Here is a 21,369-nt window from a genome sequence, read left to right as displayed (position 1 = left end):
AAAGTGAAAATTCAAAAAATGCAAGTATAATCTGGCAATTCTGACATGACTTATAGACAGACTATAAAGTAATTATGAATTAGTATAAAAGTAGAGAAAAGATTTTAGGCAAAGACCTACTCTCATCTTCACCACTATTATTAATACCATGTTATTTATCATCATTAGAGAAGTCATGAGATATTAGAAAATATTTCAAGCTGAGTAACAAAAATAATTTAAACAGACATTATACATTCCATGAACAGCCAATAAGAACATGAAGGGAAAAAAAATGTAAACAAGCATTGAGCTCTATTAATGATTTGCATGGTGAACAATTTGCTGCCTGCAATTTATTTTGATATGTTATTGAAACACGTAATAGATTGATAGACAGTTTGACATGATAAAGCAAGTATTCTAATGTTAATTGTGGTCGTAATTCACCGTAAATTTAAAATTTCCTGTGTGTTTAATGTTTTTCTTATAAAACCTAGGGAGGAAAGGTTATTATGAGTACCTTATAAAGTATGCAAACATAGGTTATACAAGAAATATGTTTTCCCTCCATTTCTGACTGCATTCTTCCAGTTTTATTCAGAGGCTTGTCACCACTACCTGTATCTAGCTCCCCACCCCTAGGCAACCCCTCATCTCCTTTCTGTTTCTACAGACTTGCCTATTCTGGACATTTCATATAAATGGAATCACAAATACAGGGCCTTTTGTGACTGGTCTCTTTCACTTAGCATAACGTTTTCAAGGTTCATCTATGTTACAGCATGTATCAGTCCTTTACTTCTTTTTATGGCAGAATAAGACCCACTATGTGGATATTCCACATTTTGTATATCCGTTCATCAGCTAACGGACACCTGGATTGCTCCCAGTTTGAGGTTATTTTGTATGAATAATGTTGCTATAAATATTCATGTACAAATATTTGCACGGACATACGTTTCATTTCTCTTGGGTATATACCTAGGAGTGGAACTGCTGAATGAAATGATCATTCCATGTTTAACTTTTTAAAGAACTGCCAGACTGTTATCTGTCTGCACTGTTTTCCATCCCTACTAGCAGTGTGTGAGGGTTCTGATTCCTCTACGTCCTGACCAATCTTATGTTACCATCTTTTTTTATTACAGCCATCCTAGTGTGTGTGAAGTGGTACCTCATCATGGTTTTGATTTTTATTGCCCTGATAACCAATGATGTTGAGCATCTTTTCACGTATTTGTTGTCCATTGGTATAACCTATTTGAATGAATGTGCATTCATATCCTTTGGCCGTGTTTTAATTAGGGTTTTTTTTTTTAGTACTGAGTTACAGGAGTTCTCTATCCTAGATATAAAAGCCCTTTATCAGATATAGGATTTACAAATATTTTCTCCCATTCCATGAGCTGCCTTTTTACCTTTTTGATCTTGTACTTTGAAGCACAAAAGTTTATAGTTTTATTTATCCATTTTTTTCTTGGTTGTTTGCACTTTTGGTGTCATATCTAAGATATTATTTCCTACTCCAAAATTTACTCCTATGTTTTCTTCTAAGAGTTCTATCATTTTAGATCCTCATTTAGGTCTATGATCCATTTTGAGTTAATTTATGTATATGGTGTGAGGTAAGGGTCCAACTTTATTCTTTTGCATGTGTATATCTAGTTATCCCAGCAGCATTTATTGAAAAGACTTTTCTTTCCCCCGTTGAATAGTTTTGGCACCGTTGTTGAAAATTAGTTAACTATATTCACATACATATATCTCTGAACTTTCAATTCTATTGTCATTTATATGTGTATCCTTGTGCCAGTAGCACACTTTCTTGATTACTGTTACTTTATAGTAAGTTTTGATAACATTTTTTTCTCACTATACATTGTTTTCACTGAACATATTCTGGTAAACACTTATGCTTACATACACAATACATATGCTATACATAATATAATGGGGATCTTTTATAACACACATGATTATTTACACACGTCAATAAACAGTTTCTACAAAACAAATGTGTAGAGGTTGATCAAAATGACTGTGCCTTTTAAGGTTTAATACACACTGACAACCCTTCAAAAAGGTTATGCCAATTTACCACCATCGACGATGTATGAGAAAACCTTAGCCTACATCTTCTACAATGTAGAATATTATCAAACTTTTAAATCCTTACTCAATATAATTTTTCTCACTTTTTGAACTTCTCTGTTGTGATAAATCCCATTTGGCTAATAAATACATGCAAAAAAATAAATAAATAAGACCCAATCACTAATAAAGTGTTTCTAACCAGCACCTCCATTTTTTGGATTTTATCTTAAATAGTCTTAAATTGTTTAAAGAGGAAAAAGAGATGGTCAAAGTAGTGTTATTTGTAATATAGAAAAAAAGATTACACACTAGATGCTGATCAAAAGGCAAAGTGTTAATATGGTATGTTCACTAAACAGAGTATATCCAACTATTAAAAACTGTAAACATGGAGTCTGTAGGCATATGGAAATATGCCAATTTTTAAAAGCAGGATGCAAAACTGAATATATACTCTATACACTGATTCTAACTATGTTAAAATTACACAGGCATATGGAAATGAAAATATATAAATGACTATGTGGTAATTTTCTCCTTTCATTTCTAAACTTTTTGTCACTTCTTAGAATTAAGTTCATAATTAGCAAATGTGTTCATAAATACATTACATTAAAAAATATACTTACTGTGATGATGCCAATTAGTTGAGTATAAAAAAGTCCAGTTATTCCAACTAACATAGTAATGCCCATAAAGGCAGCTAGTCTCATTATGGCCAATTCATGTCTAACAACAAAGAGGTCCTATAAGAAGAGAGAAGACAGACTTAAAAACAAATTGAAAAGTTACTTATAATTGCAGTAACCATCAAGAATTAACCCATAACACCGCCCCTTATTTTCTTAAAAAAATACTCTCCCCCTTTTGAGTTTATTCCACTTAATCACTATATAAATATTTGAAAATTTCAAAAATAATTGTTTTTAATTCATAGTAGCAAGCCAAAAAATAGGATTTTTACTACTCTTGTGTCGAAAAACCCCAATCCTAAAGTTGCAAATTAGCCACACTTACTGTTTGTAGCAAAAACCAAAAAACAAAACAGAAACCTCCAGAAAACACAAACAAAACATATATAATCTTTGGTTACACAAAAGGAAATTTTATTATTATACTGCTAAAGAGTTTGAATGCACAAGCATGACTCATAGTATTAAAGTTCAGGTGACCAAGATACCCAGAGATTATGTGACTTAGTCAAAATAAGGGGGAAATATTAATGATAGGATAGTGTGGACACGTTCTCTTTAAGCCTACTTCATCCATCCATCCATCCACCCACTCAAACACCACCGCCAAGCACTGCGCTAAGTAATAGAAAAGTAAAAATGAGAAAGATATGGTCCATACCCTGAAAAAAACTGCAGCTTATTTAGAGAGAGAACCCAATTTTATGAAACTCCGAAACAGTGTGATCTATGTTCTACCAGGGATATATGCAGAAGACTGTAGAAACATCAAGCAATGCCTAGACAGGAAGGAGACATGTAAATGCTGTGAGGGAAAGCTGATTTCCTGTCTCAGGGCATAAAAATGAGTGTCTTAAAAGTGAACCCAAGAAAGTGGTGGAAAGACAGGCAAACAAGAAGCATTTCATTTACTCTGTTACCAAGCAGACAGACTAGAGGAGTGACACGGAGTTCTGGAAACCTACAGCGGCTAAACTCTGCAATAACACTTCCACAGTGGACAGAAGCAACAGATGAATGGGAAGGACCCCCAAAACATAACCACCCACATGCTTTTTTAACAGTGATTCAGGTTAAGGCTTAAAGGTATCCTGGTAGCAACATGAAAAACAGGGAGGTCACTGAACATAATGAGCTTGCTTAAAACAAAAGAACTGATGCTTTTCGAAGATTTTATTTATTTATTCATGAGAGACAGACAGAGAGAGAGAGAGAGAGGCAGAGGGAGAAGCAGGCTCCCAAGGAGCAGGGAGCCCGATGCGGGACTCGATCCCAGGACCCTGGGATCATGACCTGAGCCGAAGGCAGACGCTTAACCATCTGAGCCACCCAGGCGCCCAGAACTGATGCTTTTCGATGTATCACAGTGACTATCCACCAGACTCAAGCAGAAATCTGAGTCTATGCCCAAACCGCTCAATTCATTGGCTTGGAAAAACTTAAACTCCACCAAGACACTTACGGTGCTGTATAGCAGTCAGATATTAGGCAGTCATTTCAAATGCTCAGTGAAAAGAGTCTAGAGTCCTTACCAATCATGTAAAGATGAAAAGATGGAGCCATGCATGATACAAGAAATTAAGTGCAGAATGGAGCACTGGGTGTTATACGCAAACAATGAATCATGGAATACTACATCAAAAACTAATGATGTAATGTATAGTGATTAACATAATAAAAAAGTTAAAAAAAATTAAGTGCAGTAAGTTCTGCTATAATGCTGTTTGAAAAGACAAATTTGTTCCAACGTGGTCCATACATTAAACAACTTGAGCATAGCAAGAATTCTGTGTTTGCTTATTGTGATTTCATCTGCAAGAAACCCTAGATGAACACAGAAAACTGAACCCAGCTAAATTAAGGCTTCTGGGAATACACAAAACACATGCGTACACCCGAACACCTATCGACTACCACAACTGATCCTCTGTGTTAGAAGCCTCACTCATCCACATCTGCTATTACACCTTTCCGATTTCAGATGACTCTCCTTCTGTTACTTCCCAGCACATCACTTACTGTAACCCATCTCTTGCCCACTGCCACAACAACATGGCAGGTCTCTTTTAAGGTAAAGTGTCAAGTTTGGTATCGTATTTATGTATTTCTCAACTATTTAACATGTGTGAAACCGTGCTGCTGATAGTATTAGGTTCTGACCCTTTTGAGTGTCACTGACAAAGTTTCTGAGTGTTGTGCCTCCATCTTCCCATAAGCTCTGTGGTTTTCACTGCATAATTTTACAGAGTAGGGTGAATTTCAGCAATGCACATATGGGGGTCGCCTGGGTGGCTCAGTCGTTAAGCGTCTGCCTTCGGCTCAGGTCATGGTCCCAGGGTCCTGGGATGGAGCCCCACACTGGGCTCCCTGCTCAGTGGGAAGCCTGCTTCTCCCTCTCCCACTCCCCCTGCTTGGGTTCTCTCTCTCACTGTCTCTCTCTGTCAAATAAATAAATAAAATCTTTAAAAAAAAAAAAAAAGAAATGCACTTTTGGTGTAATAGTAGAGCTTGGTGTAGAAAATATACCATATATGACCAAATAAAAAGCATCTTCTCTTCTCCCAGTGAAAAGCTCTTAAACAAATTTTGCCACCTAGAATTTATAAATGTTGAGGATGATGAGACTGTAAGATCTAATTCTAATATTACATTTATTCACCAGGTTGCACACTTATATTTAAGAGTATTCGTGTAAAACAGTAAAATACTTTGAGAAATTTCTTTTTATCACTCTTAACATTTTCAAAACATAACTGCATTCCAAGATTACACACACATATTGAACATCTTCAGTACTAAATCCAAATCTTGGTCATTTAGCAAAGTTCTTCAGAGCACAACATCTTCACTTTACATTTTTTTCGATGTAGCACTTTTGGGATCTAAAGATTCGCTTGGAAAACTTTATCCAAATCACAAGAACCCTTTTGCTATTCGAGATCTTTCCTACATATTCAGCGTTATGGCTGAATGTGTCTCCCTCAAAACCCATTATGTTGAAGTCCTAATTCCTAGTACCTCAGAATGTGACTGTATTTGGAGACAGGGCCTTTAAGGAGGAGACTAAGTTAAAACAAGTCCCTTAGGGCTGGCACTAATCCAATCTGACTGGTGTCCCTATAAGAGGAAACTGAGAAACACAAGACACAGCTCAAGCACAGAGGAAAGACCAGGTGAGGACACAGCAACAAGGTGGCCCATCTGCAAGCCTGGGACAGAGGTGTCCAGAGAAACCCAACCTGCTGACTTGCTCTTCGACTTCCAGCCTCCAGCACCACAAGAAAATGAGTTTCTGTTGTGTAAGCCTTCCAGTCTGTAGCATTTTGTTATGGCAGCCCTAGCAAATGGATATAACAACTGTATTCCTTTATCATTTTCATTTTCCCCATTTCTTGTTAAGAAATGTGCTTATATCCAGGAAATGCATAAGATGTAAGTTCAGTTTAGAGAAAAGTAACACCACCCTCTCAAGAATGAGAACATTTGACAGCATACAGAGCTTTCATCTGTGCATTCCTTCCCCATCACATTCTCTCCCTCATCCCTACCCTGAAGGTAAAGGTTACTCATTCTTCATACCATTTGGATATTACCAAGTTTTAGTTGTATATTGCAGATACCTTCTACTCTGAGTCTACCGTTTCACTTTCTTTATGGCATATTTTGATAACTCCAAGGGCTTCAATTTAATGTAGACCAATTTATCAATCTTTTCCTTTAGTGCTTTTTATTTCCTGTTTAAAAAACCTTTCCCAATCCTGAGGTAATAATGGCATTTTTCTATATTATCATCCAAAGCCTTTAAAAGCTCTGTAGCTTTGCCTTTCCGATTTAGGTCACTAATCCACCTGGAATTGATGTTTATTCTTTTTGCGCACAGTGAAATACAGGGGTCTGAATTTATTTTTACTATATGGATATCCATGTGTATTTCCAGAAAAATTTTAATTAAGTCTTTCAAGTTACAGTACACAATCAGATACACACACACACACACACACACACACACACACATATTTTCTCTATTAAGCTTCATATTTTCCCCCCAGAGGTCTTATACTTTTTTGGCCATATTTAATTCAGGAACTTCCTGTTTCTTAATTCTATTATAAATGGTTTTGCTATTAATTTCATTGTCTAAACGGTTGTCGGCATACACAAGATTTTTTTTTCTAATCTGTTAATGTGATAACAACACTGATTTTCTAATGTAAAAACTGCCTTTCATGTCTAAGATAAACTCAACTTGATCAGGCTGGTTACATATATATCCAGATTCAGTTTGCCAATATTTTGTGCAGAAGTTGTTTATCTATGATCATAATCAGACTATAGTTTCCTTTCATTCTTCATTATCTTTGATAAGTTATATATTCAGCATATGCTGTACACATAAAATGAGCTGGGGAGGGTTCCCTCTTTTTCTGTTCTTTTTAAAAAGAGTTTGTATAAGACTAGAATTATTGTTTCCTTTCATATTTGATAGAGCCAGAACTCACTGGTAAATCTGTGAATATGCTTTGCAGAAGTTTTAACTACTCACTCATGGTTATAGAACTCATCCTGGTTCCAATTCCTTCCTGAAGCAATTTTCTTCTTAGAGCTATACTTATGATCAGGAAACTCAGTACTGTTAAAGATATTCAACTCTCCAAACTGATGTATAAAATTAATACAATCCCAATAAAAATCCCCCACCAGCACAGCATATAGTCTATTGATAGCAGTTTCTCTTTAATTTTACTTTGCTTTGATTTGTACAAATTGCTAAGTAAGCTGTTTCTAAATTTCATAGGAATGAACAAAACACAACGAATACATACCACTCCTATATAAAAAGAAAAAGGTGGGAGGGTTTGGCTTACTGCATGCATTCTCAATATAGGTAATATGGCCCCCAAGGAGGGAGAAAATTGGTTCTTCCCGGGGGAAAAAAAATCACCTATTTCAATAGTTTTGTGGCCATACACAAATCAAACCTACCTGACAAAATCTTATTCCTTAGTGTTTAATTTCATAGAGGGAAGGGGAGAAAATGTCTAAAAAGGCTCCCAAGGGAGCAAAAATAATGAAAAAAAGAAGAGTCTCCACTGGATAACAAGATTTGCTATAAAACTATAGTTATGACATGGTACAACCACAAGGACAGACAAATAGACCAACGGACTAGCAAAGAACCAGAAACAGATACACACATATATGGCTTGGTTTCTGACAAAGATGGCACTGCAGAGTAGAAAGAATTATCTTTTTAATAAATGGTGCTAAATCAACTGGCTATCCATCTGTGGAAAAAAAAAATGAAACCCTGATTCATATCTCATGAGAGACACAAAAATCAATTCCAGGTGGAAATGTAAAAAAATATAATACTTGGAAGACAACGTAGGAGAATTATATTGATGATTTGGGGACAGAAAAAGACTTCTTAAATTGAACCCAAAAAACACTAACCAAAAAGGAAAAGACTGATAAGTACATTTAAATTAAAAACTTCTGTTAATCAAAAAATACCATCAACAGAGAAAAGGTAAACTAGAGAGCAGACGATATTTATTATACATACTCAAAAAAGAGTTCAAATCTAAAATGCCCTACAATTACCAAAAAAAAAAAAAAGTCAAATAACCACCCCACCACCACCACCACCACCACCAAATAGGCAAAATACTTACACAGGCACACTGTGTAAAATAGGCTCTTCATGTGGTCAGTAAACATATGAAAAGGGGCTCAATACCATTAGTCATTGGAGAAATGCAAATGAGAACACAATCAAGTACTGCTCATCTCCAGCAAAATGGCTAACTTTAAGAAGACCTGAACGAGGGGCGCCTGGGTGGCTCAGTCCACTGAGCGGCTGCCTTTGGCTCAGGTCATGATCCCAGGGTCCTGGGATTGAGCCCTGTAGCGGGCTCCCTGCTCCGCAGGGAGTCTGCTTCTCCCCCTCCTTCCCACTCATGCTCTCTCTATCTCTGTCTCTCTCAAATAAATGTTTAAAAAAAGAAAAAAGAAGACCTGAACGAGTATTAGTGGGGCTGTGAAGTACTCTGAACTTATATTCTCTACTAGTGGGGGTTTAAATTCATAGGACCACTTTGGAAAACTGTATAACAGTATCTAAAGGAACACAGATATATCCTTTGAACACTATCACTTCTAGCTATAAGTCAAGGGAAATACATGCACATATACAGGAGAGACATGAACAAGGCTGCTTTCTGGCACCATCATCTCTAACAGCCCCAAACTGGAAATAATGTAAATGTCCATCAATAGAATGGATAGTCTTAAATTAAATGAAATACAGTTGACCCTTGAACAATATTGGTTTGACTGGCACCAGTCTACTTATATCCAGATTTTTTCCCCTATATTATACATGTATTTTCTTTTCCTTATGCTTTTATTAATAACATTTTCTTTTCTCTAGCTTACTTCATTGTAAGAATACAGTATATAATACCTATACAAAATATGTGTTAACCGACTATGTCATTGCTCAGGCTGTCAGTCAACAGTAAGACTATCAGTAGTGAAGTTTTGGGGGAGTCAAAGTTATACATGAATTTTCAACTGCACAGGGGGTCGGCTCCCCTAACCCCTGTGCTGCTCAAGGGTCAACTGCACCATGAATAAATTTATAGTGATATTCATTACAATGAAAAGGAACTATGTCTAATAACAAAAAGAATAAATCTTATAAGAATTGCTCAAAGAGGATTTGTGATAATTCACTGGGCTGTTTGTTTTTATTTGTGTACACTCCTCTGTGTTTTACAATATAGAAGGTACAAAAAATTAAACTACACTTGAGAAGAAAGTTGTGACCTTGAAAAATACAATATAAAAATACTTTGATTTCATAAATAGAAACAAAACTCTTTTAAAATACATATAACAAAGTGGAAAATAAAATTTGGTTACATATGGCCTATGAAAGGAGAGACAAAAAATGTCAAATAAGTTATAGGAAAGGATATGAGACAGAAGGAAAAAAGGAGAGAGGAGGAGTCCCACTGCTCTGTGATCCCATCTACCGCTTTCTTCCTGGGCCACTCCGATCCCACCATATTGATCTCCTTGCTATTTCTTGAACACATCAAGCAAACTCCCACATCAGGGCTGTTACATTTGTTCTTCCTGGCAAATTCTTTCCCCAGATACCCATGTTTGCTTCCTCACTTTCTTCAGGTCTCTGCTTAAATACCACCTTATTAGAGACCCAATTTGCTTATTTTTATTGGAGCCTATTTGCTTGTTTTTCCTTGACCAAACTACAGAAACTCCCAGCATTCCTTATCTCCTTGGTCTATTTTATTTCTTTCCCTAGTACCTACCTCCACCCAATATATATCTATTTCTTTATGTACTTCCTGCCGGAATATGTACATGTACTCGCTCAGCAGGAGGTACATTTCTTTTTTTTTTTTTAAGATTTTATTTATTTTTTGACAGAGAGAGACAGCGAGAGAGGGAATACAAGCAGGGGGAGTGGGAGAGGGAGAAGCAGGCTTCCCGCTGAGCAGGGAGCCCAATGCGGGGCTCGATCCCAGGACCCTGGGATCATGACCTGAGCTGAAGGCAGATGCCCAATGACTGAGCCACCCAGGCGCCCCCCAGGAGGTACATTTCTTGAGGATGAGGACTTCTGCCTTTTTGTTCAATGATGAGTCCCTGGAACCTAGAACCAATTCTAGCTCACAGCAGGTACTCAGTAAGTATTTACTGAATGAATCAATGAAAAAGAGGAAGAACGCTAGACAAAAGAGCAGAGTCTCCTCCCCACAACATGTGAAGATGCAGAGCCCTGCCTATAGAGACTGCTGTACACATGCAATAGTGTAGATAAACACAGAAAAAGAAACACACAGGCAACATGTACACACACACACACACACACACACACACACACACACACACACACACACACACACACCACAAACCAACAGAGGAAGAGAGGGGTGCCTGCACGGAATAATACTCCTACATTCCTATCTGGCAATCTTTTGTAATGCTATCAATTAAACTTCCAAAATGTTATAAAACTAGAGAGCAGTGGGGGCATCACCTCTTGATGCAAGCTAAATGAAAATAAGCCAAGAGTTGAATCTGGCCACTTACGATCTAGCAAGTAAGTCTTCTAATTAATACTTGTGTCTGTGAATTCCTTGAACTCATTTCTTTCAACAATTTTATCTTCTATCCTAATCTAAAATCAATCCAATTTTTTATTTTTTTAATTTTATTTATTTGACAGAGAGAGACAGAGCGAGAGAGGGAACACAAGCAGGGGGAGTGGAAGAGGGAGAAGCAGGCTTCCCACTGAGCAGGGAGCTCGATGCGCGGCTTGTTCCCAGGACCCTGGGATCATGACCTGAGCCGAAGGCAGATGCTTAACTAATGAACCACCCGGGCGCCCCTCGATCCAAATTCTTTGATTAAATCCTAGATAATACCGTTTCCTATAACTGTACCCGTTACATAAATGCAAATTCAAGCACAGCACACTCTGAATACCTACCTCCTACCTTTGGAGCCTAACTCCCTGTAGGCCATCAATGCTAACAAATTCTCAACGTCAGTGGGACCTCCAATCTGTTGACGCAACCACCATTTCACTACCTATTACTGTCTTCCCCCAATACTTTCGCTTGACTCCCTGTTTATACGCCACAGTACACTGCTATAACTTCCCCTCAGTACACCATCAACTTCCTTGACCCTCTCTTTCACCACTCTTCTCCTGGTTCACTGGCTGCTCCTTCTTAGTCACCTTTCTGATTCCTCCTCATCTTTCTGTCTTCTAAAATTCAAGAGTGCCCTGGGTTGGTCTTCAGACCTCTTTTCTTCTCTATGTGTACTTACTCCCTAGAAAATCTCCTATCAAATCCCATGGCCTTAAATAGCATCTTTATGCTGAAAGTGCATAGATTATAGCTCACATCACTCCACTGAAATTGATCCCTGCATCTGTCTAGTTAACATCTCTTCTTAGATATGGAATAGGCATCTCAAAGTAAATACATTAAACCAAAAATCGTTAACTTCCTCCTAAAACCAACTCTTCCTCCAGGCTTCTCCATCTCAGGAGGTGATATGTCTATTCTTCCAGTTGTTCAGGCCATGAAACCTTGCAATCATCTTCGACTTGTCACACTTTACCTCATACCCCACATCCAAACATCACCAAATCCTTTAGCTCTTCAAACTATAATGGCCCACTTCTCAACACTTCCACCACTCCCATAATCATCTCATGTTTGGACTACATTTTAATAGTCTCGCAACTAGTCTTACTGCTGCCATGCTTGTCCTCCCTCAATTTATTTCCCATCAGTTTTCTTTCTAAAATGTAAATGAGTTTGTGTAACTCTGCTCAAAACCTTCCAAAGTCCTGACCACAAACATCCTAAAAAAAGAACCCATCTCTAACCTCCAATTCCATCCCTCACTGCTTTCAATTCAGCTCCTCCTACCTTCTCCCCAACTTGCTCCACTCAAGGTAGATTGGTCTTCTTACTGCTCCTTGACAATATCAAGTGCACTCCCACCCCAGGGGGACTTGGCACGGGTTCTTTCCTCTCACTGGAATGCTCTCCCTCCCAATATCAGTGACTTGCTTGAGTTCGAGGTCTCTGCTCAAGCGTCACTATTGAGAAAGGCCTTCTCTGACTGTATTATCAATCATTAATCTCTATCCCTTACCCAACTGTATTACACTTAATAATACTTTTTTGCATGTTATATATCTGTTTATTGCCTGTCTCCTCCAATTAGAATATAACCTCCTTAATGCAAGAACTTGGGTTTTATTCACTGCTGCATCCTCAGAGCCTAGATTAGGGAACAGTGCACACAATAGACACCCAACAAATATTTGTTAAATGGCTAAATGAGTGTTTTTAGTAATTTTTTAAAACAAACATGCTTTGGGCGCCTGGGTGGCTCAGTTGGTTAAGCGACTGCCTTTGGCTCAGGTCATGATCCTAGAGTCCCGGGATCGAGTCCCACATCGGGCTCCCTGCTCAGCAGGGAGTCTGCTTCTTCCTCTGACCCTCTTCCTTCTCGTGCTCTCTGGCTCTCATTCTCTCTCTCTCAAATAAATAAAATCTTAAAAAAAAATAAAATAAACATGTTTCACAAATAAAATTTTACATTATTATAAAATGTAAGTTTTTATAGCATCAGTAGGAAGCAATCTTTATTTATAAGCCATTATTTCAAGTAGTTTTCTGTGTTTTTATGAGACTAATCTGAAAATTAACAAGATCTGAGGTATTTATGATCTTCCTCTTACTAAAAAGTTTCTCAACCTCAGCACGGTTGATACTTTGGGCTAAATCACTCTCCGTTGGGGAGACTACCCTATGCCTTGTAGGATATTTAGCAGCATCCCTGCCCTCTACCCACTAGATGCCTGAAGCACTCCCCAGATCTGTGACAACCAAAAAAATGTCTCCTGACATGACCAATGTCCTCTGAGGGACAAAATCTCCCTCCCTCCCCCACTGCACTGCTGGAAGGGATTTGGTTCCCTCTATTTTTCAAAAATGAAATAGCTTATATCACAATGGAGATATCTAAAGCATACAGATTTGAATTTTCAAAATGGCTTCAAAACCAACTTCACATGCTGAAGTTAAGATTCCTGCGGCAATTACTCTTGCATAAAATAAAATCCTGTTACATCTGTATGGTTATCAGAACATTTTGGAATGAGCCTTAGTTTAAGTTTGATCATAATATCCCAAAGAAGTTATAGGACTATTCTGTACATCCCTCTCTCACGTCCAGCCCCCAAGTAAAATGCATTTTTTCAGTTTTGTTAAATTCTAATGGAAATTAATGTTCTAAATGAAAAAAAAATCATCAATCACACTTAACTAATGGCTATCATTGAGGGTTCAGGATGACACATTAAATTTTGATAAAGATATAATTGCAGTTTTCTTAGGGAGCAAACTGCACTGGCACCTGACTGCCAGTTTCATGGCTGAGGGTAAAATATTTTAGAAAAACCATTTTGTCTGCCTTCCCATATTTCAGTAGTAAAAACTCTAGAAAAACTGGAGGAATTAAAAAAAAAAGATACCATGTTTTCTTGCTATACTTACCATTTAACTTATGATGTTCGGTCAAAGATGAGTGAGATGGCCACCTGAGTGGCCCAGTCAATTAAGTGTCTGACTCTTGATTTTGGCTCAGATCATCATCTTGGGGTCATGAGATCAAGCCCTGGGTGCAGAACCTGCTTGAGATTCTCCTTCTCCCTATGCCCCTCCCCAGGCCCGTGCACTCTTTCTCTCACTCTAAAATCAATCACTCAATCTTAAAATAAAAAAAAAAAATGAGCGAGACAATAAAATTGCTTCCAGGCTGTAACCATTTAAACTCAAAGTGACTGAACCATTCTCAGAGAGAAATAAAAACTGCTAAATCTTTTATGCTTAATGCTGTAATATTCATAAATAATTAGCTATATAAACAAATTTACTGAAGACATATATTCAGGAGACCTGGTATTGCAGGGCAAGGTCAAGACTTATTATAATGTTTCCATGTTCTATCCATCACTAAAAGCACTGGGATATACTGACACATTCAACTGACAATTGTTAGAATAATAGGGTATTCTTTTTGGGTTTTTTTGAACTCAGGACCCTGAGATGGAGACCTGAGCTGAAATCAAGAGTCAGGACACTTAACCAATTGAGCCACCCAGGTGTCCCAATAATAGGGTATTCTTAAACTGTTTCTTTTTCTACAAATATAAACTAATTATATATCTGACACCACTACTTTCAAGGAAAAAAAATTACCAAGGGATGATATCTCCACCACCATTTCAGGATACACGCATAAAAACGCCAAATTACCACCATATTAGCATTAAAAATAATTTTCATTTCATTTTTTCTTAATTCCACACTATTCTTGCCTATTCTCAACTATTTTTCTCCCAAATCCAAAAAGTTAAATACATATTTCAGTGATTCTATCCATTCTAAAGTGACCGTGATAAATAAATGAATGACTTTATAAATACCAAAAAACAGAGGTTATTGAGTAAAGTCTGAAATACTTTTAAAGATTGATTATATAGAAAGAATAGAGATTTACCAACATTCGAAGCTACCTCCAATCAAAGCTTCTGGTTATTTCTATTCTTTGTTAGCCAAAAAGCTACACAACTAATTCCGTGGCATTGTTATATCTGACATCAAATCCTTAGCAACGCTATTAGATATGAGTTAGTTGGAATAATAATAATGTATCTTCCTAGCTGAAGAGTTGGCTGGACTGCTAAACATTATTTATTTTCCTCTTCTGAATATTGGCAGCACGTACTTTTTGAAATTCTCTCCCTTCCTTCCCCCTTCTGCCACTCTCCCTATAGCCTTAAATGCAGTTAATATATTGGTTTTTGGCCTTCACAAAAAAACAGGTATGTAAGAATCAATTACAAATTATCTGAATCCACTTCATGTAAAAACAATTTAAAAGATGTCACTTTAGAACAAACGTGGTATGACACAAATGATTAGCTACAAAATCTCTATACTACTAGCTATGAATTCTTTATTTCAAAAAGAAAACCACCTCCGATTTTCTCACCTAGAGAGACAGTATTCCCTACAATATGAGATTGCCAGCAAGTACATATTTTTAAAAATATTTAAACCACTATAATGCCTTTAATAAGGTCTATTTTGACAGTCTTCATATTAGATGAGCTACTAAAAACAGGTTGCCTCAGTGAAAAATGAAAACAGCAAAAGTATGAATTCACCAATCAGGAGATTCAATGAGCTTTCCCTAAAACACAGATTTTTGTGATGCTTTAGCATTTCTTTAAAATCTGTATTTTTTTTTAAATTAACAATGCGACCATAATATTGTTTAAAAAAAAAAAAAATCACTCTAGGGAAAAATACAAAAAGTACAATAGCATCTTGGTAGTATGGAAAGAACACTGACTCAGGGACAGACAGAAATGGGTCAAAATCATAGCTCTGCCAAGTGGTAACTAGACAAGTTTGGGGCCTCTCTGACTCTTAGTCACCTTCTCTGTACAATGGGAACCATACTACTTATCCTCTCAGAGGTATTTTAAATGAGTTGGCATTTTCCACTAATCAAATGCTTACAGATCAAGAATAACAGAAAGTAAAATTCATGAAAAATATGACTAATGATATATTCATGAATCCATGAATAATAAATTTTTAAAAGCATACTAGGTAAAGTGATACCTTCCTTCATATTTAATTTTACAGCTATAATTTTCTACTATTACTTTTGGTAAGCTAGCAAACAATAAAATGAAATACATTATTATACTTTAAAAATAGACCAAATGACTAGGCATTTGCTTATAAATACTTAAAATAACTATGCGGAAAATAGTCAAATATGGACCTTGGTCAATGAAAATTTTCTTTAATATCCATTTATTTTATTAATTTAAAATGCCAAATCACTGCCAATTAAAGTCTTAAAATCTTTAAAATGATTTCATCCCGGTAACTACTTAAAATAAGACATTAGTTTCAAGAAGGGTTTTAAAAAGTAAAATTTAACATTATATTGGCATGATAAATACAAATGATGGTCAAACTAAACTGACATCTAACATTTGAAAAACTTATTCAAATATCTCAAAGCCTATGATCTTTACTGATTTTGGATTCTGTGATTCTAACTAAAAATGCTTAAGTTATCCATGTTTATTTAGAAAGATACCTATTAAGTTTCTACAGTTTTTCCATTTATGTATTTTTGTTTTATACTGAGACTCTTGAGATTATTTTAGTGACTGTTTACAAAGAAGATAGTAATACTTATTCATTTTAGGTCTGTAGGCCTTTAGTATAAAACTTAGAATATATATCAATATCTACAGCTTAAAAATATATCCTTATTTTGGGCATTGATTTGTGATGAATAAATTCCTTATCTCCTATACGTCTCCTTCCCTCATTAAAGGATATGTGAAATATTTCCTCAAAATCTCACATAGTAAAAATATATAAATCCTTGAAAGTTCATGATAGGTGGATATTTTGAAAGTAAAAAATAAGAAGAAATTTTTTAAAAAGTATTAAGTTACTCTAAAAAGGGGGGGGGGGCAACTGCAAAGCGGTTAAAACAATCCAGCCCAGAAAGACCTGACAAGAGGAAGCTAAGAGAAGAGAAATGGAAGCAAATCAGGGTCCCAAGCCCTTTACTTCCCAGTTTGTGAACAGCTTGCTTTCTCTCTCTTTTCCTTGAGCTTAACGAAAATATACCAGTTTTCTACTGAATACAGGCTGAGTGCCATTACAGCAAAGTTTAAATGGCAATCCATTTCTTCTTTTGTTTAATGAATAAACGCTCTTACCTTAAAAACAAACAAACAAAAGAAACAAAAACTGAAGGAAGAGTTGTTAACACTTTCTCTTCCCACCCAGGGAACAAGCACTTGGCCTTAGAATTTGGCTAGAAAAGATACTATGCTGCCATCTACCAACCTGAGAGGGTATAAAGAACACAGACTAAAGCTTTTTCACTTCCTTTGAATGACAGAAGAACCTGGTCAAAGTCCATGGCATCCCTTAATTGTGCTAATATCTCTACAAGAAAGATGCAGAGTCATCATTAATACAATCGCCAAAGATAATCAGGGACATCTGGGGATCTTTATTTCATATCTCAAATAACTGAAAGGGTAACAATGTGAATTAACATGTTTCTGACACTATCTGGCGAGCTTTCCACACAAAGGGAAGAGCTGGTTATAGTTTTGTTTGTTTTAGAGAAAAATAAAAAAGACACAGGCAAAAACTTGGGAAAAAATTGAGGGGGCAGGGCTGTTTGAAGAATATTCCATGACAAAACATTTTTTTTAAGTGTCAATGGTAACAATGGTGACTTTTGTACTGAAATTACTTGTATTTTCTACCTTATAAAAAAATACAGTAAATGTTGTCATTAAAAGAACTGCTACAGTAAGAGCAAGGTTCTATTTCACCTTAGAAATATTTGCTAGACAGTATATTAGTATTTTAGAACAGATTTGACCTTAAAACCAATTATTTCAATGATTGCCTCTAACCTTTAGTTGTTCTCTTGTCCAACGACTGCCTCCATCTCATCTGGTTAATCTCTACCTATATTAAAGTCCATCCCAAGCCTCATTTCCTACAGCACAACAGTTCTCAAACCCTATGGCTAGAGCTGCACTTTCTACACAACTCCATAGGATACCTTTTCTATAGACTATGACATGAGTGTTGCCTCCTGGAGTTGCAAAGTTAGGCAACACAGATTAGAATCACTTGGGAAGTGGGGCATCTGGGTGGCTCAGTCGGTTAAGCATCCGACTCCCATTTTCAGCGCAGGTCCTGATCTCATGGCTCCTGAGATCAAGCCCCGAATGGAGCCTGAGCTTAGTGGGAATCTGCTTGGATATTCTCTCCCTCTGCCCCTTCCCCTGCTCACTCTCTCTCTCTCTAAAATAAGTAAATCTTTGGAAAAAAAAAATCACTTGGAAAGATTTTTAAACAAAATGCTACTGCCAATGTCATCTGTTGGGGGAAAGTTTTATGAGATGCCCCTCAATAAGAACACTACTAAAAGCCACATAAAATCCAATTAATTAATAAATAAACAACTGACTAAAGACAACTGGGAAGTAGCCAAACTAGCTAAGGCTTAGAGGGCCAAGATCCAAGAGCACAGAAACGCACTAAGGTGAGTCCTACATTCTGCACTGCTTTTTACCATAAGGCACTTGTCAATTCATACCCGGTATGAAAGGTCAAGCACAAGCAGAGGCTCGGAACTGTCTGTAATCTCACAGAGTTGGGGAAAGAACAAGGAAAAGGCACGATCCACAGTAAACACCTAAATTTTTCAGCTGAGACTCATGAAGGGTTACATCATAAGAGAAGGAAAACTGAAAGTAGTCCTTCACAAAGACAAAGCCCAGTAATCATAAATCCTTACAAAACTTCAATAAATGTTAATAAATGTCATGTTCAAAGGAAATGCTATATTAAGACCAATGTTCTGTTATTTAACCTTAGGAATATTTGTCATACAAACCCTTGGTTGGATCAAGATGAGCCTTCTCTTTATTGCCTATCCAAAAAAAGGAGTAAATCATATCTTGAAAAAAAAAAAATCAACCAGCTTATCTACAGTTGGTCATAGAAATTGCCTGGTATCCAACAAAACCTATCAGATGTGTCAGAAGAAAGGACTGACTATCTGGAAACTAAGAGAGACAGAAAAAAAAGTCAACAGAAACAGACCCATAAGTAGATCTCAATACTGAAATTGACAGACAGAGACATTAAAATAACTTTAATTAAAATGCTCAAAAGTATGGATGACAAATGGGAGAATTTCACTAAAGAAGTGATCTATGAAAAAGTTATCAATGAAAATTTTGAAAGTGAAAAATAGAACTGAGTAACTCAGTAGAAGGTTTGACAGATTAGACAGAAGAGCTGATCAGTAAACCAGAATAAAGGTCAGTAGAAAATATCCACTCTGAAGCATCAAGAAAAAAAAAAAGAAATCATGTACATAAAATCAGAATATCAGAAATGCAAAAGAAAAGTTTGACAGAAGGAATATTTGAAGTAACATAGGCCAAGAAATGTTTATAACTTAAGAATGTCATCAAGCCAGAGATTCAAGAAATTATATAAACTCTCTCAAAGAGGAAAAATGCAAAGAAAGCAATGAAGCACATCACAGAATAACTGCTAAAGTACAAAGACCAAAAAAAAAGAAAAGAAAAGGAATTCCAGTCCAAGGTGGTGACATACAAGGCTCCTGAACTCAACTCTTTTTACAGACACACTGAATCTACTGCTACATATGGAACAATTCTCTTTGAAAGAAATCCATAAACTAGCTGAGCAATTCCTACACAACACAACTATAGAAAATCATCAAATCACAAAGGAAGAGAGCAAGAGAAGAAGGAACAAAGAATTATAAAATTGCCAGAAGACAATTAACGAAATGGCAATATTAAGTGCATGCCTATCAATAATTATTTTAAATGTAAATGGACTAAACTCTCCAATCAAAAACAAAGAATGGCTGAATGGATTAAAGAAAAAACCCTCAACAATATGGTGCCTACGAGTGATTCACTTCAGCTTTAAGGACAAACAGACTGCAAGTGAAAAGATGGAAAAAGATATTCCATGTAAGTGGAAACCAAAAGCAAGCAGAAGCAGCTACACTGCATTCAAAATCATTTTACAAGACATGCATTAACCTAATACCAAAATCAGACAACATTAGAAGAAAAGAAAATCACAGGACAAAATCCCTAATGAACATAGATGTAAAAATCCTCTACAAAATATTAGTAAACTGAATTCAACAATACATTAAAAAAATCATACACCATGATCAAGTAGGTTTTATTCCAGGGATACAAGAATGGTTCAATATCTGCAAAACAATCAATGTGATACACCACATTAGTAGAATGGTAAAAAAGAAAGAATCATGATCATCTCAACAGATGGAGAAAAAGCATTCTACAAAATTCAACATCCATTCATGATAAAAAGTCTTAAATTAGGCGTAGAAGGAACATATCTCAACATAATAAAAGCCATATATGACAAGCCCAGAGGAACATCATACTCAATAATAAAAAGCTGAAAGCTTGTCCTGTAGGATCAGGAACAAGACAAGAATGCCCATTTTCACCACCTTTATTCAACTTAGTACTGCCAGTCAGAGCAATAAGGCAAGACAAAAAATAAAAGGCATCCAAATTAGAAAAGAAGTAAAACTGTCCTTTGCAGATGACATGATATATACAGAAAACTTAAAGACCACTAAAAACTGTCAGAACTAGTGAATTAATTCAGTAAAGTTGCAGGATACAAAATCAATATACAAATATCAGTTGTGTATCTATACACTAATAACAAACTATCAGAAAGAGATTTAAGAAAACAATTCCATTTATTTTTTTTAAAGATTTTATTTATTTATTTGAGAAAGGGAGAGAGACAGAGACAGCATGAGCAGGGGGAGGAGACAGGGAGAGGGAGAAGGAGACTCCCCGCTGAGCAGGGAGCCCAATGTGGGGCTCAATCCCAGGACTTTGGGATCATGACTTGAGCCAAAGGCAGACCCTTAACCCACTGAACCACCCAAGCGCCCCAATCTCTTAAACATTTACTATTCTGCTGGTGTTTTGTCAACATTCAGTATGCACGTAAATATATATTTAATAAAATCATATAATATATAATATTTATATATATATTTCTAAGGATTCAAATATTATCACCTTTAAAAAAAATTAATAGGTCAAAGAAAAGCTGTTTTCTCCTTCTGAGAGCTTTTATAAAGTCAAACGTAACATAAACTGAACATCTATTACATATCAGATACTTTCACATGTGTTATCTCATTTAATCTCTTATTATTCACATTTTCCAGAAGAGAACATTGTAATTCAGAATGGTTAAACCTGGTGTCAAAGGTTATACATATAAAAACAAAAGCCAGGCCTTGATCCTAGGGGTGTCTGTTTATAAAGCCAAGATCATTCTATTACCAGGGTTGGCAAACT

At 36.2% G+C, this 21,369-nt stretch overlaps 1 protein-coding gene across 9 annotated transcripts in view; it reads right to left on the bottom strand.

Moving 5' to 3' along the window:
• ZDHHC21 (zinc finger DHHC-type palmitoyltransferase 21) overlaps positions 1–21,369 on the bottom strand; it is a 60,973-nt gene that overhangs the window by 10,802 nt on the left and 28,802 nt on the right. For all 9 annotated transcript variants that reach the window (XM_027615382.2, XM_027615386.2, XM_027615380.2 and 6 more), the window contains one exon: positions 2,706–2,822. In XM_027615382.2, the coding sequence (XP_027471183.2) occupies positions 2,706–2,822 (117 nt within the window). The remainder of the gene's footprint in view (positions 1–2,705; positions 2,823–21,369) is intronic.

Source organism: Zalophus californianus, chromosome 13, assembly GCF_009762305.2.
Source record: "Zalophus californianus isolate mZalCal1 chromosome 13, mZalCal1.pri.v2, whole genome shotgun sequence".
NCBI lineage: Eukaryota > Metazoa > Chordata > Mammalia > Carnivora > Otariidae > Zalophus > Zalophus californianus.
This window is presented reverse-complemented; position numbering and strand designations above follow the sequence as displayed.